This window comes from Pristis pectinata, chromosome 3 (genome assembly GCF_009764475.1).
Source record: "Pristis pectinata isolate sPriPec2 chromosome 3, sPriPec2.1.pri, whole genome shotgun sequence".
In the NCBI taxonomy this organism is placed as follows: domain Eukaryota; kingdom Metazoa; phylum Chordata; class Chondrichthyes; order Rhinopristiformes; family Pristidae; genus Pristis; species Pristis pectinata.
Window position 1 is genome coordinate 68,661,178 of NC_067407.1, and position 22,783 is coordinate 68,683,960.

The 22,783-nt window shown below is 46.8% G+C and overlaps 1 protein-coding gene across 1 annotated transcript in view; it reads left to right on the forward strand.

The window, feature by feature from the left end:
* Positions 1 to 22,783, forward strand: part of tnr (tenascin R (restrictin, janusin)) — a 132,077-nt gene that overhangs the window by 87,709 nt on the left and 21,585 nt on the right. The window contains 4 exon segments of the mRNA XM_052011204.1: positions 1,630 to 1,760; positions 8,219 to 8,351; positions 16,254 to 16,405; positions 19,910 to 20,006. Of these exon segments, the coding sequence (XP_051867164.1) occupies positions 1,630 to 1,760; positions 8,219 to 8,351; positions 16,254 to 16,405; positions 19,910 to 20,006 (513 nt within the window).

Genomic DNA, 22,783 nt, shown 5'->3' on the forward strand with positions numbered 1-22,783 from the left:
CCAGAATTTGCTGGTATTTAATTGAATTCATTCTTCCCTCTACCAGTGAAATGTTCCCCGTGCCACTGGCTGCAACACAAGCCCAAAGCATGATTGATCCACCCCTGTGCTTAACAGTTGGAGAGGTGTTCTTTTCATGAAATTCTGCACCCTTTTTTCTCCAAACATACCTTTGCTCATTGCGGCCAGAAAGTTCTATTTTAATTTCATCAGTCCACAGGACTTGTTCCCAAAATGCATCAGACTTGTTTAGATGTTCCTTTGCAAACTTCTGACACTGAATTTTGTGGTGAGGATGCAAGAAAGGTTTTCTTCTGATGACTCTTCCATGAAGGTCATATTTGTGCAGGTGTCGCTGCAGAGTAGAACAGTGCATCACCACTCCAGAGTCTGTTAAATCTTCCTGAAGGTCTTTTGCAGTCAAACAGGGGTTTTGATTTGCCTTTCTAGCAATCCTACGAGCAGTTCTCTCAGAAAGTTTTCTTGGTCTTCCAGACTTCAACTTGACCTCCACCGTTCCTGTTAACTGCCATTTCTTAATTACATTACGAACTGAGGAAACAGCTACCTGAAAACGCTTTGCTATCTTCTTATAGCCTTCTCCTGCTTTGTGGGCATCATGTATTTTAATTTTCAGAGTGCTAGGCGGCTGCTTAGAGGAGCCCATGGTTGCTGATTGTTGAGACAAGGTTTGAGGAGTCAGGGTATTTATAAAGCTTTGAAATTTGCATCACCTGGCCTTTCCTAACGATGACTGTGAACAAGCCATAGCCCTAACAGGCTAATGAAGGTCTGAGACCTTGGTGAAAGTTATCTGAGAGCTCAAATCTCTTGGGGTGCCCAAATCTTTGCCTGATGCTCCTTTCCTTTTTACACTGTAAAATTGTACAAAACAAAAATAATACACTAATCTTGCTTAAAATTAATTTTTTTAAAATTTTATTTACAGCGTGGTAACAGGCCTTTCCGGCCCAACGAGTCCGCGCCGCCCTTTTTAAACCCAAATTAACCTACCCGTACGATTTTGCAATGTGGGAGGAAACCGGAGCACCTGGAGGAAACCCACACAGACACGGGAGAACGTACAAACTCCTTACAGACAGCAACGGGAATCAAACCCCGATCGCTGGTGCTGTAACAGTGTCGCGCTAACCGCTACGCTACCGTGAAAAGAATGTTTCATCTTTAACTTTATGACTTTTGGAGATCAGTTCATCTTCTACTCACTTAACTATTCAAAGTAACACAAATTTTGACCAGGGGTCGCCAAACTTTTGCATGCCACTGTAACTCTAACTAGCAACAGGTACAAGGGACTGCTTCACCTGACTAACAACACAGCATCAATTCAGTGACCTGAGATACTAAGGTGGGTAATTCAGGGGTTTAATTCAGACTGGAAGAAGTGCAGCTGAATACAGAGAGGGGCTAGTATAGGGTGAACTCAGTCAGCAGCAGAACACCAGTGACGAGGTGCCTGGGTGACACGTCATGACAACAGTGGGGTTGGATAACCACTGTGGAAGCCAGTGAGACAGTCAGCACCTGTCCAGTGAGAGGCTTGGCTACCCTTCCCTGTTAGCTGATCCAAGGAGATGATTGCTGACTTGGACTGTTCTCTTGTCGTAGCTCTGGACTCTCCGAAGAACCTGACCGCCAGTGATGTGAGCCAGAGGAGTGCGCGGATTTCCTGGCAGGCCCCTCAGGCTGAGATTGAGAAGTATGTCCTGGTGTACGAGGACGGCAGTGGGCAACAGAAGGTAGGCCTGGGCAGCGAGTGCTCCACATCACACGCTTGGAAACAGTTCAACAACAGGGCAACAGTTTTATAACCTCCATCAACACATATCCCCACCAGTGAGCTTCTACACCTTGGTGTGAGGTGATTCAGAAGGAGCTTGATACTGGCAGAAAGGCACTGCCAAAGTTTCACAGAGCAGGAGACCACAGCAGGCACTGGGTATATGGAGAAAATCTGGGAATTTGATAGAAGGAGCAGGAACATTCCCACAATATTCAACCATCTGGGTAGAATCACTTCCCACATTTAGCAGAATCCGACCCCTATACTCACACCAGGACACACGTAGATCGCTCTACAAACCTGCACTGATCTCCCAGACGTGGGGTGACCCCACGCTGACCTCCCAGATGCGGGTTGACGCCGCGCTGACCTCCCAGACACAAGGTGACCCCACGCTGACCTCCCAGACTGGGTTCCAGGGAAGAAATTGATGTTGTGGGACTCCAATCTCTCCAGTCTCTCCTCATAACTGACACACTCCATCGCAGACAACATCCTGGTGAATCTCCTCTGCACCATCTCCAGTGCAGTCACATCCCACATTGTGGTGACCAGAACTGCACACCGTTCTCCAGCTGTGGCCTAACCAATGTTTGAAAACAGTTCCATGCCCTCCCCTCTCAAATAATCCTGACTCCAGCAGATTAAACCAGTGTTCCACCTCGTCCATCTCCAACACCACTCTCCCCTCTCTTGATCTCTCTGTTTCCATCTCAGGTAGCAAATTATCTCCCAACATCTGCTTCAAACCCACTGACTCCCGTAGTTACCTCCACCACATCTCCTCCCACCCTATCACTTGTAAGGATGCCATTCCTTTCTCTCAATTTCTCCATCACCACCACATCTGTTCTCGAGATGAGGCCAGAAGCAGGTTGGAGGAACAGCACCTCATATTCTGCCTTGGTAATCTCCAACCTGATGGCATCAACATCGATTTCTCTAACTTCCAGTAACCCTTGCCCTTTCTCCCCCCCTCCTTTATTCCACCCTGCGTCCCTTTTGTTTACCCTCATTCCTGTGACCCTCTCATCCCATCTCTTTCCCCTCCCCCGCCCTCATGACCTGGCCACTACCTCCTTCCTATTCCCCAACTCCTTCCCTTATTCCATTGTCTACTGTCCACTCCTACCAGATTCCTTCTCCTTCAGCTCTTTGCCTCTTCCACTTATCACCTCTCAGCTTCTTGCATCATTCTCTTTCATACGCCCCTCCCCCCCACCTACCTTCCCCCTCTCACCTGGACTCATCTATCACCTGCCAGCTTGTGCTCCTCCCCCTTCCCCGACCTCCTTATTCTGGCTTCTGTCCTTTTCCTTTAAAGTCCTGATGAAGGGTCTCAACCCAAAACGTCAACTGTTTATTTCCCTCCATAGATGTTGCCTGACCTGCTGAGTTCCTCCAGCATTTTGTGTGTGTTGAACATCTGAGATGTCCTCCTTCTTCAGAAAACAGGGTTTTTCCCTCTATTATTGATGGAGCCCTCACATCTCCCCACATTACTAGGGAGGAGGTATTTGCAGCCTTATAGCACATTACGATGGATAAATCCCCAGGGCCTGACTGAGTACATCCTAGGAATTTGTGGAAGGCTGGAGGAGAAATGGTGGAGGACCTTGCAGAGATTTTTGCTTCATCTTTAGCCACTGCTGAAGTTCCTGAAAACTGGAAGGTGGCTAATGTTGTTCCGTTGTTTAAGAAAGGTAGCAGGAACAAGCCAGGAAACTACAGGCCGGTTGGCCTGATGTCAGTAGTGGGAAAGTTACTGGAGGCAATTCTGACGGACAGGATATACCAGCTTTTGGATAGACAGAGTCTGATAAGGAGGAGTCAGCATGGCTCTGTGTGTGTAAAGTTGTGCTTGACACACCCTTTAGAGTTTTTTGAAGAGGTAACCAAAAAAGGTAGGTGAGGGTAGGACAATGGATGTCGTCTGCTTGAACTTAGGCAAGACCTTCAACAAGGTCCCACATAGTAGGTGGGTCTGGAAGGTTAGGTCCCAAGGAATCCAAGGAGAGCTAGTTAGGTGGATTCAAAATTTGTTCAGAGGTCGGAAGCAGAGGGAAGTGTTGAAGTCTGTTTCTCGGAATGGAGGCCAGTGAGTATTGACGTGTCACAGGGGTTAGTGTTGGGACCCTTGTTATTTGTTATTTATATAAATGATTTAGATGCAAATGCACAGGACTTGATCAGTAAGTTTGCTGATGACATGAAATTAGGAGGTGTTGTCGATAATTTTACAAACCCACTGACTCCCACAATTACCTTGACTACATCTCTTCCCACCCTGTCACTTGTAAGGATGTTATCCCCTACCCTCAGTTCCTCCATCTCTGCCTTATCAATTCTCACGATGAGGCTTTTCCATTCCAGGACATCTGAGATGTCCTCTTTTTTCAGTAAACAGGGTTTCCCTTCCACCACCATCAATGCATCTCATCCATTTCCCATATGTCCGCCCTCACCCCATCCTCCTCAACATAACAGGGATGGGGTTCCCCTTGTCCTCAGCTACCACCCCATGAGCCTCCACATTCAGCACATCATTCTCTACAACTTCTGCCATCTCCAAAAGGATCCCACCACCAGGCACATCTTCCCTTCTTCCTCCCCCTCTGCTTCCCACAGGGATCACTCTCTTCACAACTCCCTTGTCCACTCATCCCTCCCTGCTGATCACCTTCCCGGCACTTATCCCTGCAACTGTGCAAGTTGTTACACCTGTCCTTATACCTCCTCCCTCACCACCATTCAGGTCCTAGATAATCCTTCCAGGTGAGGCAGTCCTTCATGTGAATCTGAGGATAGCATTTATTGCATTTGGTGCTCTCAGTGCGGCCTCCTCTACATCGGTGAGACCTGATGCAGATTAGGTGACTGTTTCATCGAGCACCTTCACTCCGTCCGCCGCAACAGCCAGGACCTCCCAGTGGCCACACACTTCATTTCCACATCCCATTCCCACACTGACATGTCTATCCATGGCCTACTCTACTGCCACATTGAGGCCAGATGCAGGTTGGAGGAGCAACACCTCATATTCTGTCTTGGTGGTCTCCAACCTGATGGTACCAGCATCGATTTCTCTAACTTCTGGTAACCCCTCCCCTCTCCCTTCCCATCCCCACTCCCTTTGTTTCCCCTTTTCCTGTGGCCCCCTTCACCCCTTCTTTCCCCTCCCCTGCTCTCACAAGCTGCCCACCTCCTCTTTATTCCATGGTCTACTGCCCTGTCCTGTCAGATTCCTTCTTCTTCAGCCCTTTGCTTCTTCTACTTATCACCCCCCAGTTTCTCACATCCTTCCCTTTCAACACCCTCCCCCACCCACCTACCTTCCCCCTCCCACCTATCACCTGCCAGCTTGTGCTCCTCCACCTCTCCCAACCTTCTTATTCCAGCTTCTCCCCTCTTCCTTTCTAGTCCTGATGAAAGGGCTTGACCCAAAATGTCGACTGTTTATTTCCCTCCACAGATGCTGCCTGACCTGCTGATTTCCTCCAGCATTTTGTGTGTGTTGCTCCAGATTCCAGCATCTGCAGAATCTCTTATGTCTTCATTGTTGCTGGTGAAGAAGGTTATCATAGATTACAGGGGGATCTTGATCAGTTGGGGAATTGGGCCGAGGAGGGGCAAATGGATTTCAATGCAGATAAGTGTGAGGTGATGCATTTTGGAAAGTCAAACCAGCGTAGGACTTATACTATGCTTCAACCACTTCCTCTGGGAGTGGAATGGAATAGAGGGAACTAGGAGTATAAGTGCATAGTTCATTGAAAGCAGTGTCACAGGTAGACAGGTGGTGAAAAAGCTGTTTAGCACGCTGCCCTTCATCAGTCAGGGCACTGAGTATAGGAGTTGGGACATTATGTTTGCAGTTGTGCAAGTCATTGGAGAGGCCACAACATGGAGTACTGTGTACAGTTTTGGGTGACCCTGTTATAGGAAAGATGTGGTTAAACTGGAAAGAGTGCAAAAAAGATTTGCAAGGATGTTGCCAGGAATAGAGGGCCTGAATTAGAGGGAGAGGTTGGCCAGGCTAGGTGGAGCACAGAAGAAAGATGGTGATCTTGTTAAGGTTTATAAAATCATGAGGGGCATAGATCAGGTGGATGGTAGCAGTCTTTTCCCCAGGGTAAGGAAGTCCAAAACTAGGGGACATTGGTTTAAGGTGAGAGGGGGAAAGATTTAAAAGGGACTTGAGGGTGTAACTTTTCATGTGAGTGTGGTGAGTATATGGAATGAGCTGCCAGAGGAAGTGGTTGAAGCAGGTACAAGAGTATCATTTAAGAAGCACTTAGATAGGTACATGCAGGGGCAGGGCTTGGAGGGATATGGGCCAAACGCAGGAAATTGGGACTAGATGGGTGGGTACAATGGTGGCATGGATTCATTGGGCCAAAGGGCCTGTATCCGTGCTGTATTGCTCTATGACTCTATTTCCCCGACTTCTGCCATCATCCCATCCACCCCCCCCCCCACCCCAGACGGAAAAATGATAGAGTTCCCCTGGTCCTCACCTACCACTAGCCGACGCATCCAGCACATCATCTTCTCAACTTCAGCCAGCTACAATGGCATCCCACCACCAACCACACCTTTCCCTCCCCACCCCTTTCTGCTTTCCACAGGGATCACCCCGTCCATGACTCCCTGGTCTTCTCATTCCCTCCCTACCCGTTCCACTCCCTCCCCAGGCACTCTCCCCTATAACTGTAGGAGGTGTAACACTTGTCTCTACACCTCCTCCCTCACCACCATCCAGGGCCCTAAACAATCTTTCCAGGTGAGGCAGTCATTCACACACAAATCCTTTGGCCTTGTTTATCACATTCTTTGCTCCCAATGTGGCCTTCTCAACATCAGAGAGACTGGACACAATGGGCGACTGCTTTGCTAAGCACTTTCGCTCCACCTTTCGTGCCCTTCTGGAGCTCGCGGGTGCCAGCCATTTTAATTCCTGCCCCATTCCCACACCGACATGTCTGTCCTTGGTTTCCTCCACTGCCAGGATGAGGCTAAATAGAAACTAGAGGAAGAGCACCTCATATTTTGCCTGGATAGTCTACAACCCAATGGCATGAATATTGAATTCTCCAACTTCAGGTCACTACTCCCCCTCTGTTTCTTTTCTCTCCCCTCCTGATCCAATCAGTTCCTCCTGCACCCACCCCGGCCCCCATCACCCTGCTTCTTTCCCCTCCCCCACCCTCTCCATCTGCCCATCACCCACACACTCCTCCCACTGGGGTCCCTTCCCCCTACTTTTCCCATCTGCCCTCCTTACCTCCCTCCCATGATTCCATGCTCCACCTTCCCCTCCTATCAGATTCCACCATCTGCAGCCCTCTGTCACCTCCACCTCCCACCTCCCAGCCTCTGTCGCTATTCCCACCCTCCCCCCCCCATCCGCCCATCACCCCTCCTCACCCGGATCCGCCCATCACCTGCCAGCTCTTGCCCCACACCTTCCCTTCACCTCGTTATACTGGCCGTCTCCCCTCTATCTTTCAGTCAAGTTGAAGGGTCTCAACCCGAAATGTTGACTGTTCATTTCCCTCCACAGATGCTGCCTGACCTGGTGAGTTCTTTCAACAGATTGTTTATGGCTTCAGATTCCAGCATCTGGAGTCTCTTGGGTCCCATATGCCTTCTTCACCACCTTACCTACCAGCACAGCCACCTTCAGAGATCTTTGGACTTGTCCACCAAGGTCCCTCTGCTCCTCAGTATCCCCTTGGGCCCAACCATTCATTATATATAACCTCCCCAATTAGTCCTCCCAAAGTCCATCACCTCAGACTATGTGGATTAAATTGCACTGCCCATCTTACCAACTCAACAATATCGTTCTTTTACCTAAAACTATCAACACTGTCAGCCTCTCCACCAATTTTCAAATCATTCGCAAATTGGTGATTGATCAAACCTCCTGCATTCATATTCAAATAGTTAATGTATATTAATAAGCATTGGGTCCCAGGACTGATACATCGTTGATCGCATGCTTCCAATTACAAAAGCACCACCACCCTCTGTCTCCTATTACTAAGCCAATTTCAATTCCAGGCAGCATTTGTGGCGGGAGTTGGACAGTTGACATTTCGGGTCAAGATTCTTCATCTGGGCCCTTCATTCAGTCCAGATGAAGGCATGTATGAAACAGTATGTGCAATGATGGTGATTTCATATAATGGTGAAGGTGTTTGTGCTGCATAGCCACTTCCTCCACTTGGAAAGAAGTGTTTCCTGTCACAACTCCTGAATGGCTTGGTTTTCATGGTGCTGCTTTCTGTAAATTGCTCTCACTTGAAGGCACTCAAGAAGTTGAACCATGTGTGCAGTGGGGCTGAGGAAGTTTGGGGATGGATGTGACAGCAGATGAATCACTACGGCTTTCCAACCACGCTCTTGTAGGAGCTGATCTTGGAAGCAGAGGATACTTGGATACGACTAGAGGGTTTGTCGGAAGCCACTGAGTACACACTGAGGCTGCAATCTGCATGTGACACCATAAGGAGTTTACCGGAAGAGATTACGTTCACCACAGGTATGAGAATCCTACAGCATCAGTTTCTACCCAACAATGAGGCACCAAATACTTTGGCTACTGAAATCTGAACTTGTGTCAAAGAATTTCAGAGATGTTACCAAGTGACTGTGGTCGGAAAATAAATATTTCAGGATACAGGCTGTCACCGGGTTATGAACACTCAACTTACGGACACCCCTGCATCTGAGTGAGCTCCTATAATAATATTAAATTCCAAAGACTGACAAACATGCCTATGTTCATTCCTACAAGTAATAGTACATAGAACAATACAGCACAATGCAGGCCCTTTGGCACAGCTTGTTGTGCCAACCTTCAAACCACACCTAAGACTATTTAACCACTTCCTCCCACATATCCCTCTATTTTAAATTCCTCCATATGCTTATCTAACAGTCTCTTGACTTGACCAACATATCAGCCTCCACCACCACACCAGGCAGCACATTCCATGCACCAATCACTCTCTGGGTGAAAAACCTCCCTCTGATATCTCCCTTGAACTTCTCACCCATTACCTTAAAACCATGCCCTCTTGTATTGAGCATTGGTGCCCTGGGGAAGAGGCGCTGGCTGTCTACTCTACCTATTCCTATACTCTTAATGTTTTGTATACCTCTATCATGTCTTCCCTAATCCTCCTCCTTTCCAATGAGTAAAGCCCCAGCTCCTTTAGTCTCTCCTCATAATCCACACCCTCTAATCCAGGCAGCATCCTGGTAAATCTCCTCTGCACCCTCTCCAATGCCTCCACATCCTTCCTATAATGAGGCGACCAGAACTGGACTAGTGTGGTCTAACCAGAGTTTTGTAAAGCTGCATCAATACTTCGCGGCTCTTAAACTTGATCCTACAACTTATGAAAGCTAACATCCCATAAACCGCCTTAACTACCCTCATCACCTGTGAGGCAACTTTCAGTGATCTGTGGATATGAACCCCCGGATCCCTCTGCTCCTCCACACTGCCCAGAATCCTGCCATTAACCTTGGAGTTTGTCCTTCCAAAGTGTACCACCTCACACTTCTCTGGATTGAACTCCATCTGCCACTTGTCAGCCCAGCTCTGCATCCTATCAATATCCCTCTGTAAGCTTCGACAGCCCTCCACACTATCCACAACACCAGCGATCTTTGTGTCATCTGCAAACTTGCTAACCCACCCTTCCACCCCCTCATCTGTCATTAATATATATCACAAAAAGCAAAGGTCCCTGAACTGATCCTTGTGGGACACCACTAGTCACAGCCCTCCAATCCGAATGCACTCCGTCCACCACAACCCTCTACTTTCTACAGGCAAGCCAATTCTGAATCCACATGGCCAAGCCTCCCTGGATCCCTTGCCCTCTGACCTTCTGAAGAAGCCTACCATGTGGAACCTTGTCAAACACCTTACTAAAATCCACATAGACCACATCTACTGCACTACCCTCATCAATCTTCCTGGTCACCTCCTCAAAGAAACCTATCAGGCTTGTGAGGCAAGATCTTCCCTTCACAAAGCCATGCTGGCTGTCCCTAATCAGTCCATGATTCTCTAAATGCTCATAGATCCTATGAGCGGCACGGTAGTGTAGTGGTTAGCGCGACACTATTACAGTGCCAGCGATCGGGGTTCGATTCCCGTCACTTCTGGAAGGAGTTTGTACGTGCTCCCATGTCTGCGTGGGTTTCTTCCGGGTGCTCCGGTCTCCTCCCACATTCCAAAGACATACGGGTAGGTTAATTTGGGTTTAAAAATGGGCGGCACGGACTCGTTGGGCTGGAAGGGCCTGTTACTACGCTGTAAATAAAATTAAATTTAAAAAAAAATTTTAAAACTTAGAATCCTTTCTAACAGTTTACCCACCACAGATGTAAGGCTCACTGGTCTGTAATTCCCTGGACTATCCCTACTACCTTTTTTGAATAAGGGGACAACATTCGCCATCCTCCAATCCTCCGGTACCATTCCTGTGGACAACAAGGACACAAAGATCCTTGCCAACGGTTCAGAAATCTCCTCCCTCATCTCACAAAGCAGCCTGGGGAATATTCCATCAGGCCCCGGGGACTTATCTGGTCTAATATTTTCTCCAACACATTCCCTCTCTTGATATCTACATACACTAGAACATTACCCTTACCAACACTTGCCTCAGTATCATCAAGACTCCTCTCCTTGGTGAATACTGAAGAGAAGTATTCTTTGAGAACCTCACCCACTTTCACAGCTTCCAGGCACATCTTCCCACCTTTGTCTTTAACCTTTACTCTAGCCATCCTTCTGCTCTTCACGTACGAGAAAAAAACCTTGGGATTTTCCTTAACCCTACTTGCCAAAGCCTTTTCATGTCCCCTTCTTGCTCTCCTCAGCCCCTCCTTAAGTTCCTTCCTTGCTACTCTATATTCCTCACGAGCCCTATCTGATTCTTGCTGCTTACACCTTTTGTATGCTGCCACCTTCTTCCTAACTAGTTGTTCCACCTCCCTTGTCACCCATGGTTCCTTCACCCTGCCATTCCTTCTCTGCCTCACTGGGACAAATTTATCCCTAACATCCTGCAAGAGATCCCTGAACATCCACCACATCTCCATAGTACATTTCCCTTCAAAAATGTCATCCCAATTTACACTCTCAAGTTCTCACCTTATAGCCTCATAATTCACCTTTCCCCAATTAAATATCTTCCCGTCCTCTTTGCTCCTATCCCTGTCCATGACAATGCTAAAGGTTAGGGAGCGGTGGTCACTGTCCCCCAAATGCTCACCCACCAAGAGATCTGTCACCTGACCCGGTTCATTACCTAAAACTAGATCTAATATGGCATTCCCTCTAGTCGGCCTGTCAACATACTGTGTCAGGAATCCCTCCTGGACACATTTAACAAATTCCATCCCATCTAAACCTTTGGCACTAAGCAGGTGCCTATCAATATTTGGGAAGTTGAAGTCTCCCACGATAATAACCCTGTTATTTTTGCATCTTTCCAAAATCTGCCTCCCAATCGGCTCCTTGGTATCCCTGCTGCTACCGCGGGGCCTATAGAATACTCCCAGTAGAGTAACTGCTCCCTTCTTGTTCCTAACTTCCACCCATATTGACTCTAGCGAGGATCCTTCTACATTATCCACCCTTTCTGCAACTGTAATATTGTCCCTGACTAGTATCGCCACCCCTCTTCCTCTTCTACCACCACCCCCCCCACATCACTTTTAAAACACTGAAAACCAGGAATATTCAATATCCATTCCTGCCCTGGTGTCAGCCATGTCTCTGTGATAGCCACAACATCGTAGTCTCATGTACTTATCCAGGCTCTCAGTTCATCACCCTTATTCCTGATGCTTCTTGCATTTAAGTAAATGCACTTTAGCCCATCCACCTTTCTACTTTTATACCCTGTACTCTGCTTCTCCTTCCTCAAAACCTCTCTACTTGTTAGATCTGACTTTTCCCCATCCCCTTCTTCCTCTGACCTACCCCTCTGGTTTCTCATCCCCCTCGCAAACTAGTTTAAACCCTCCCAAACCACCCTAGCAAACCTGGCTGCAAGGATAACAAACCTGGCTCTTTCTCCACTTTTAGTAATTGTTCTTTCTTATCAGTCGTGTGTTTTTGATTCCATTCATTACAGCACTATGGAGGTATGGTTGCCATATTGAGTGATTCTTGTGTATTTTTCGACAAAATCGACTGATGGATGTCTATAAAAACAGAACCCATTCATTACCCAGGGACAACCTGTATTTAATCTTTGGAAGAAATGGGCAAAATGGGAGAGGCTGAGGGATCCTTGATAACTCGGATATGGAGCCAAAGCTCAGAAAATCAAGGAATAGAATCAGTTTGGGCAGAGCTGAAAAATGTGAGGAAGACATCAGTGGGAGTTGTGTAGGGCCCCACACAAGAGACACCAAGAGAAACCAGCGGGGAAACAAAACAACAGACTCAGAGATTCTGAAGATATGAAAACAGAAAAGGATGAAATAAAGTTAATGTGGGATCCTTGCAGACAGAAAAATAAAGGAAATGGCAGAAAAATTAAACAGATACAGTTCTCTGTTTGGAAAACCAGTAATCTGGCATCTGGTTCACAGGGTGATGTTTGCTGCACTCCTCACGGCCCCAGTTCCCTCACTCCCCACCTATTCCCCTCAACGACTCCCCATGGACCGAGTTTCCCCGATCTCCATCAGTACCCCAGTTCCCTCACTCCCCCTCCACTCCCCAGGACCCTGGTTCCCCCACTCCCCACCTGCTCCTCATGGCCCAGGTTCTCCCACTCCACACAGCCCTGGTTTCCCCACTCCCCCTCCATTCCCCATGGCCCCGGTACCCCCATTCCCTACTTATTCAGATGCCTATACCTGTCATATGTTTCCTTTTTTCTCGTGTGTTCAATGTCCCTTTGCATCCAGCTTCCCCTAACCTTGCCATCCTAACCTTTCACACTTACTGGAACGTGTTGGCCCTGAACTCTCTGTATCTCCTGTGTAAAACACACCCATGTCAGGTGTTGTTTTATCTGCAAGCATTTGCTCCCAATCTATTTTCATTATGTCCTCTCTATCGTATATTGAAATCAACCTTCCCTCAATATAGGACCTTAACTCTGGATCATCCTCATCCTTCTCCATAACTACCTTGAAACTTACAGAATTATGATCATTATTACCAAAGTGCTCCCCCACTGAAACTTTCACCACTTGACCTGCTTCACTTACCATGATTAGGCCCAGTGCAGTCCCTTCTCTTTTAGGACTAGCTGTGTATTGGCTGAAAATCTCCTGGCTGCACGTTACAAATTCCTCCTCATCCCTTATTCAAAGGCAATTCCAGTCAATATTGGGGAAGATCCCCACTACTATAACCCTCTTTCACCTTTCTGTGATTTGTCCACATATCTGATCCTGTATCTGCTGCTGACTGTTGAGGGGACTGTAGTATAACCCAAGCAAAATCATCGCCCCTTTCTTATTTCTATGTTGTATTCATAAAGCCTTATTGGAAGAGCCTTCCAAGACATCCTCCCTGCGGATTGTCCTGATGGTCTCCCCAACTAATACTGCAATGCCCGCTCCTCTTTTACATCCCACCCCCAACATGCCTGAAACTTCTGTACCCTAGAACATTGAGCTACCAGTTCTGCTTTTTTTAGCCATGTTTCTGCAATTGCAGTAATATATTTTCATGTGCTGATCAGAGCATTAGGTTCACTAGGCTCCTTGCATTAAAATGTTTGCAGTTTAACCTACCGGTCCTCCAGAGGTGGTTGTGTGTGACTTGAACATCACTTTGGTGCCATTGTTCTTCTGGACAGGCCTTTGATCTTGAGGAGACCTTGGCACATTGATGCATCCTCTTTGTAGAAGGAGTGCATGTTTTGCGGCAGTGATTGAAGCAGATGTTTTGTTGTGAGTGAAAGTGAGATTACTCAGTGTGCTCGAGTTGCTTTCGTTGATCCACATGGTGACCCTACTTTTGCAGCCATTCAGATGGTGAAAACACTTTTCAAAGGCAGGAGACCCTCCACACGTGTGGAACATAGAACAGTACAGCACAGGAACAGGCCCTTCAGCTCACCATGTCCTGCCGACCATTAAGTACCCTATACCATTTATTAGCACTTAGTCCATAGCCTTGAATTAAAATACACATCCAGATACTTCTGAAATGTGCTTCTATCACCCACTCAGGCAGTGCGTTCCAGATTCCAACTACCCTCTCTGCCGACCATGATACCAATTTAAACTGATCCCATTTACCTATACATGATCCATATGCCTTCATTCTGTGCCTGTTCATGTGTCTGTCTAAGTGCCTTGTAAGCTCCACCATCGTATCTGCTTCCACCACCACCCCTGGCAGCACAATCCAGACTCTCTGTGTAAAATAACTTGCTTCATAAATCTCTTTTAAGCTTTCCCCCTCTCAACTTAAACATGCCCTCTAGTATTTGACATTTCTATCCTGTGAAAAAGAGTCTATCTACCCTATCTATGTCTCTCATAATCTTATAAATTTCCATCAGGTCTCCCCTCAGCCTCTGACGTACTAGAGAAAACAACACACGTCTGTCCAACTTCTCCTTGTAGCTCTCCGATACTCTCCAATCCAGGCAACATCCTGGTGAACCTCTTCTGCACCCTCTCCAAAGCCTCCATATCCTTCCTGTAATGGGGTGACTAGAACTGCACACAGTGCTCCAAATGTGGCCTAACCAAAGTAAATTAAATTGGTAAATTGGTTTATTATTGTCACATGTACCAAGGTACAGTGAAAAACTTTGTTTTGCATAATATTCATACAGATCAATTCATTACAATAGTACATCGAGGCTGTACAAGGTAAAAACAATAACAGAGTGCAGAATAAAGTGTTACAGTTACAGATAAATTGCAGCATCTCCCCCAACCCGACCCATGCCCCATCACCGATCTTGGACCACCCCCCCCCCCCCCCCCGGTTCCATACACACAGTTTGCCCACAGGTTCTGCTCCCCCACTCCCACTCCAATCTGGTTATGGTTCCATCTGCCATTTTGCTCTCCCCTAATGGTTCCCATTTTCACCTCCGTTACTTATCAGAGTCCAGCAGTTCCTGCTTATCTCCCTCCAGCAGCTGTCTCCACCTTCACCCTCCCCTCCCCTCACCTCACTCCATCTGCCTCTATCATCTATCTGCCTCTATCTCCCAACTCCACCCCTCCCCCTCCCCTACCTGACTTGATCTGCCTGTCATCCCTCACCCCTCCTCAGTCCACCAATCATCTCAGCCTTCTTTCTCATGACTCCCCCTCTCCTCTCTATACTGACTATCCTCCCTCTCTACTCTCAATCCTGACGCAGGGTTTCAACCCAAAATGTCATCATTTCCTTTCCCCCACAGATTCTGCTTGACCCACTGAGTTCTTCCAGCAGATTGTTTGTTGCTCCAGATTCCAGCATCTGCAGTCTTTGTGTATCTAATATACAGAGGGATCTCGGGGTTCAAATCCATAGCTCCCTGCAAGTGGCAACGCAAGTAGATAGGTTGGTAGAGAATGTGTATGCCATGCCTCCATTGGTTGGGGTCTAGAGTATAAGAAGGCATGTTACAACTGTATAGAACTTCAGTCAGGTCACATTTAGACTATTCTGTGCAGTTCTGATCGCCCCATTACTGTAAGGATGTGGGATGTGGAGACTTTGGACAGTGTGCAAAGAGGTTCACTAGGATATTGCCTCTATTTGAGGGTATGAGCTATAAGGAAAAGTTGGACAAACTTGGGTTGTTTTCTCTAGAGTGTCAGAGGCTGAGGAGAGACCTGACAGAAGTTTGTAAGATTATGAGAAGCATAGATAGGATAGATAGTCAAAGGCTTTTCCCAGGGTAGAAATGTCAAATGCTGGAGGACACAGGTTTAACGTGAGAGGAGAAAGTTTAAAGGAGGTGTGCAGAGCAAGTTTTTTACACAGAGAATGGTGGGTGCTTGGAACACGCTGTTGGGGTAGTGGTGGAGGCAGATACAATAGTGGCATTTCAGATAGACACATGAACTTGCAGGGAATGGAGGGATATGGTCATGTGCAGACAGAAGGGATTATTTTAATTTGGCATCACGGTCAGCACAGACGTGGGCCGAAGGGCCTGTTCCTGTGCTGTACTGCTCTGTGTTCTATCAAAGGAATCTCATTCTTGAGAGGAATAGGGTAGAAAAAATAAACACAATTGAACATCAGGGATTTTCTGTGGGAATGAATGCACATTTACAGGTAAACAATTTGTTTGTACATTACTCCTTGGAGTCAGATCTGAGCTTGCATTGAGGGGTGGGTTGTTTGGTAAATCAAAGTGAAAGTCGTCACTGGAGTTACTGAGCTCACTGCAGCCTGCCATCCTGGCTGACCTGAACCATTTCTTTTGTATTGTAGCAAGCCGTCGCTATCCATACCCCTGGGACTGTACTCAGCACCTACTCAACGGAGACACAATCAGTGGCATCTATACCATCTACATCAATGGAAAGCCACAGCAAAGTCTGCAAGTCTTCTGTGACATGGTGACTGACAATGGGGGATGGACAGTGAGTAACACTTTACACGCTCTCTCTGTTAATTGTGCAGTGATGTTGAGACAGGCCATAAACTACACAGCTTAGTCTCTGTGACAAGATCCTCATCTGCATGTATAAAGTGTAATTGTTCTTGCTGGTTCCAGCAACTGGCTCTTCCTAAAGTTGTAAACATAGAACAGTACGAACTAATTAAGCTAATGACACCTAATCCTTTCTGCCTACACCTGGTCCATATCCCTCCATTCTCTGCACATTCATGTGCCTATCTAAGAGCAGCTTAAACACCTCTATTATATTTGCCTCCACCACCACCCCAGGCAGCACATTCCAGGCACCCACCACTCTCTGTGTTTAAAAAAAACTTGCCCCGCATATCTCCTTTGAACTTTCCCCCTCTCACCTTAAATGCATGAGTCCTCCAGTATTAGATATTTCGACCCTGAAAAAAAAGATCCTGGCTGTCTACTCTATCTATACCTCACATAGTCTTATAAACTTTGAGGTCTCCCCTCAGCCATCACCAGTCCAGGGAAAACAACTGGTGACTAGTTGTGACTAGGTGTCACAGGGGTGGGTGTTGGGACATTTGTTATTCGTTATTTAGAACCATAGAACCATAGAAAGCTACAGCACAGAAAACAGGCCATTTGGCCCTTCTAGTCTGTGCTGAAACATTATTCTGCTAGTCCCATTTACCTGCCCCCAGCCCATACCCCTCCAGATCTCCCTCGTCCATGTATCTATCCAATTTACTCTTACCACATCAGATGGCAGCCCATTCCACATTTATATAAATGATTTGGATGAGAATGCCCAAGGCTTGATCAGTATGTTTGCTGATGACATGAAATTAGGAGGTGTTGTTGATAGTGAAGAAGATTATTGTAGATAACAAGGGGATCTTGATCAGTTAGGGAAATGGGCTGAGGAGTGGCAAAAGGATTTCAAGACATATGCGTGAGCTGATGCATTTTTGAAAGTAGTTTAGGACTTATTCTATGAATGGTCGGGCACTAGGGAGTGTTATGGAACAGGGACCCAGGAGCACAACATAGAACATGATGTGCCAACATTTTATCCTGCTCTCTGATCTATCTAACCCTTCCCTCCCACATAGCCCTCCATTTTTCCATCATTCATGTGGCTATCTAAGATGTCCCTAATGTATCTGCCCCCGCAACCTCTGCTGGCAGTGCATTCCACACACCCACAACTCTGTGTAAAAATTTAACCTCTGACATCCCCCCTATACCTTCCTCCAATCACCTTAAAATTATGCCCCCTCCTATTAGCTATTTTCGCCCTGGGAAAAAGTCTCTGAGTGTCCATTCAATCTATGCCTCTTACCAACTTGTACACTTCTATCGTCACCTCTCATCCTTTTTTCACAGAGCAAAGCCCTCACTCAACCTATTCCCATAAGACATGCTCTTGAATGCAGGCAGCATCCTGGTAAATCTCCTCTGCACCCTCTCCAAAGCTTCCACATCCTTCCTTATAATGAGGCATCCAGAACTGAACACAAATGTGGTCTAACCAGAGTTCTATAGAGCTGCAACATTACCTCACGGCTCTTGAACTCAATACCCCGAATAATGAAGGCTAACACACCATACGCCACCTTAACAACCTTATTAACCTGCGCGGCAACCTTGAGGGATCTATGGATGTGGACCCCAGGATCCCTCTGTTCCTCCACACTGCTAAGAGTCCTGCCATTAACCTTGTATTCTGCCTTCAAATTCGATCTTCCAAAGTGTATCACTTCACACTTTTCTGGGTTGAACTCCATCTGGCACTTCTCAGACCAGGTCTGCATTGGATAGATACATGGATGGGAGAGGTCTGGAGGGTTATGGACTGGGTGCAGGTAAATGGGACTAGCGGAATAACATTTCGGCACAGACTAGAAGGGCCGAATGGCCTATTTTCTGTGCTGTAGTGTTCTATGGTTCTATCAATATCCTGTTGTAATCTATAACAACCTTCTACATCATCCACAACACCACCAACCTTCGTCTCATCAGCAAACTTACAAACCCACCCATCCACATCCTCATCCAAGTCATTTATAAAAATCACAAAGAGCAGGGGTCCCAGAACAGATCCCTGCAGAACACCATTGGTCACTGACCTCCAGGCAGAGTACACTCCATCTACCACTACCCTCTGTCTTCTATAGGCGAGCCAATTCTGAATCCACACAGCCAAGTTTCTCTGGATCCCATGCCTCTTGACTTTCTGAATAAGCCTTCCATGAGGAACTTTATCAAACGCCTGACTAAGATCCATTTTCACCACATCCACTGCACATCCTTCATCAATGTGCTTTGTCACATCCTCAAAGGATTCAATCAGGCTCATGTGGCACAAAGTCATGCTGAGTGTCCCTAATCAGCCTATGTTTCTCTAAATACCCACAAATCCTGTCTCTAAGAATCTTCTCCAGTAATTTGCCCACCACTGAAGTAAGATTCACTGGTCTATAATTTCCCAGGGTTATCCCTGCTCCCTTTCTTAAACAAAGGAACCAACATTTGCAACCTTCCAATCATCTGGCACTACTCCTTTGGCCAGTGAGGACGCAAAGATCATCACCATAAGTGCAGCAATCTCTTCCCTCACTTCCTGTAATATCCTTGGATATATCCTGTCTGGCCCTGGTGACTTATCTATCCTACTGTTTTTCAAAATTTCCAGCACATTCTCTTTCCTCACATCAACATGCCCAAGCGTATCAGCCTGTTGTACACTATCCACACAAACATCAAGGACAATTGCATAGTTTGTTGAAAATGGCATCACAGGTAGACAGGGTGGTGAAAAAGGCATTTCGCATGCTGAACTTCATCAATCAGAGCACGGAGTATAGGAGTTGGGACATTATGTTGCAGTTGTATAAGTCATTGGTGAGGCCGCACTTGGAGTACGGTGTATAGTTTTGGTCACCCTGTTTTTGCAAAGATGTGGTTAAACTGGAAAGAGTGCAGAAAAGATTTACAAGGATGTTGCCAGGACTAGAGGGCCTGAGTTACAAGGAAAGGTTGGCCAGGCTATCCCTTTATTCCTTGGAACGTAGAAGAATAAGGGGCAAGTTTATAGAAATGTTTAATGTTATGAGAGGTGGATGGTAACAGTCTTTCCCTCAGGGTAGGGAGTCCAAAACTAGGAAGCATAGATTTAGGGTGACAGGGGAAAGATATGAAAGGGACCTGATGTGCAACCTTTTCACGCAGAGGGTGGTGAATATATGCAATGAGCTGCCAGAGGAAGTGGTTGAGGCAGGACCAATAATATCATTTAAGAAGCACGTGAATAGATACATGGAAGGGCAGGGCTTAGAGTGATATGGGCCGAACCGGGTGGGCACCATGGTCGGCATGGACTTGTTGGGCTGCAGGGCCTGTATCCGTGTGTATTGCTCTGTGGCTCTATGACAGAGTATTGAGGCAAGTTTTGGAGAACGCCATGCTGAGTCTGAGTGAACAGTGCACTGCCCTTTATCCAATGCAGGTGTTCCAGAGACGACAGAATGGACTGACAGACTTCTCACGCAAGTGGGCAGATTACTGTGTGGGCTTTGGAAACCTAGAAGATGAATTCTGGCTGGGTAAATAAACAACAGCATGCTTCAAATCACTACATCCTGATTTCATGCACACATTTAATTGCATATACTTCTCATATATTCCTCCCTCACCAGAGATCTGGTACGACCTGACCTCACATTCTGCTTGTGTATACGCTGGAAAGTTCAGTACCATCAACTGTAGAATCAGCTGAAGTGTGACACAGAGGGAGCCGAAGAACTAGACAATGGAAGGCAGGAATCTGACCTCACCCAAACAACCACAGCCTCAGTCAAATGACGTGATGGCCTGCAACCAACATGTCCAAGGAGCTTTTCAATGTGAGGACGTTGTCTAACCCCCTCCTCCTATCTGGCAGATGGTTATGCACCCACACAGCTCTCTGTGGGACAAACAAAAGCCTGGCCTCCCCTGAAATCAAGAACCCAACCAACCCTCCACACACCATTCCCCCGGTCTCATTCCCCACACCCACTGTTTCTCCAGTCTCAATCCCCACACACACCCCGGTCTCACTTCCCACGTACACACAGTTTCCATGGTCTCACTCCCCACACACACTGCGTTCCCCTGGTCTCATTCCTCACCCACAATGTTCTCCCAGTCTCATTCCCCACACACATTTTCCCCAGTCTCACTCCACACACACATACTTTTTCCCCAGTCTCAATCTCTACACACACTGTTCCCCCATTCTCACTCCCCATATACCTTTCCCCCGGTCTCACTTCCCAGAGACTGATCCCCCGGTCTCATTCTTCACACACTGTTCCCCCACTCTCACTCCGCGCACACCTTTCCCCTGGTCTCACTTCCCACACACACTATTCCCCCGGTTTCACTTTATACACACACAGCTCCTCTGTTTCACTTACAGTGACAAACCCATCCCTAACAGTACTGTTGAATCATAGTCATAGAATCATAAACCCATGTAGAATGGAAACAGGCCCTTCAGCCATGCCAGCTAGTGCCTATCTGAGCTAATCCCTTTTAACTGCGTTTGGCCCATATCCCTCTAATCATTCCTGTCTATGTACCTGTCCATGAGTATTGTTATTGTACCACTTTATCACTTCCTCTGGAAGCTCATTCCACATAACCACCACACTGTGTGTGGAAAAATCTGCCCCTCAGGTCCCCTTTAAATATTTCCACTCTCACCCTAAACCTATGCACTCCAGTTTTAGATTCCCCAACCCTGGAAAAAAGACTGTGACCATCCACCTTATTCCCACCCCTCATGATTTTATATGCCTCCATAATGTCACCCCTCAATCTCTTTCTCTCTGGGGAAACAGTCCCAGCCAATACAGCCTCTCCAGTCCTCCAGCCCTCTAAGTCCTAGTAATATCCTTGTGGATTTTTTCTGTGCCTTCTCTGCCTTAATCATGTCCTTTCTGTGGTCAGTTGACCAGAAGTGCACACAATGAAGCAAATGCAGCCTACCCAGTACCTTGTAGAACTGTAAAATGATGTCCCAACACTTGTCATCAATGACCCAAAGTTAAACATGCCCTATGCCTTCTTCACCAACTTGTCCAGCTGTGTTGCCTATTTCTGGGAAGTATGTACCTGTGTCCCTAGTCTCTGTGTTCTACAACTCTCTCCAGGACCCTGCCATTCACTGTATAACTCCTCCCCTGGTTTACTATCCCAAAATGCATCATTTTATCCTTGTCTGCATTAAATTCCATCTGCCATTCCTTGGCCCACTTCACCAGTTCATCTAAATCTTGTCGTAATCTTAAGATAACCTTCTTTACTGTCCACTACACCACCAATTTTAGTGTCATCTGAAAACTTACTAATAATATTAACAGCATTACCATCCAAATTGTTAATATAGATGACAAACAACAGTGGACCCAGCACCGAGCCCTGTGGCACACCACTGGTCACAGACCTGCAATCTGAATAACAACCCTCCACTAACAGCCTCTGACTCCTTCCATCAAGCCAATTTTGTATCCAATTGGCCAGCTCACCCTGGATCAATACCTCAACCTACTGCAATTTGCCTACTGCCGAAACAGGTCGATGGCAGATGTCATCTCCCTGGCCCTACACTCATCTTTGGAGCAAATGGACAGTAAAGGCACCTACATTAGATTATTATTTATTCACTACAGCTCTGCCTTCAATACTGTAACTCCAAGAAAACTCCTCTCCAAACTCCTAGATCTGGGACTCAACACGTCCCTTTGCAACTGGATCCTTGACTTCCTGGCCAACAGACCGCAATCAGCAAGGATAGGCAGCAACACCTCTGCCACATTATTCTCAACACTGGTGCCCCACAAGGCTGCATCCTCAGCCCCCTATTCTACTCCCTGTACACTCACAGCTGTGTAGCCAGATTTTGCTCTAACTCCATCAACAAATTTGCAGATGATGCCACCACAGTGGGCCGGATCTCAAATAACAATGAGTCGGAGTACAGGGAGGAGATAAAGAGCCTAGTGAACATGGTGTCAGGACAACAACTTTTCCCTCAATTTCAGTAAATCAAAACAGTTGGTCATTGACTTCAGGAAGGGGGCGGTGGATATGCTTCTGTTTACATCAATGGTGCTGAGGTTGAGAGGGTTGAGAGCTTCAAGTTCCTAGGAGTGAACATCACCAGTGGCCTGTCCACAGCCAAGAAAGCTCACTAGCACCTCTACCTCCTCAGAAGTCTAAAGAAATTTGACATGTCCCCTTTGACCCTCACTAATTTCTATCGACGCACCATAAAAAGCATCCTATCCGGATGCATCATGGCTTGGTATGGCAACTCCTCTGCCTGTGACTCAGG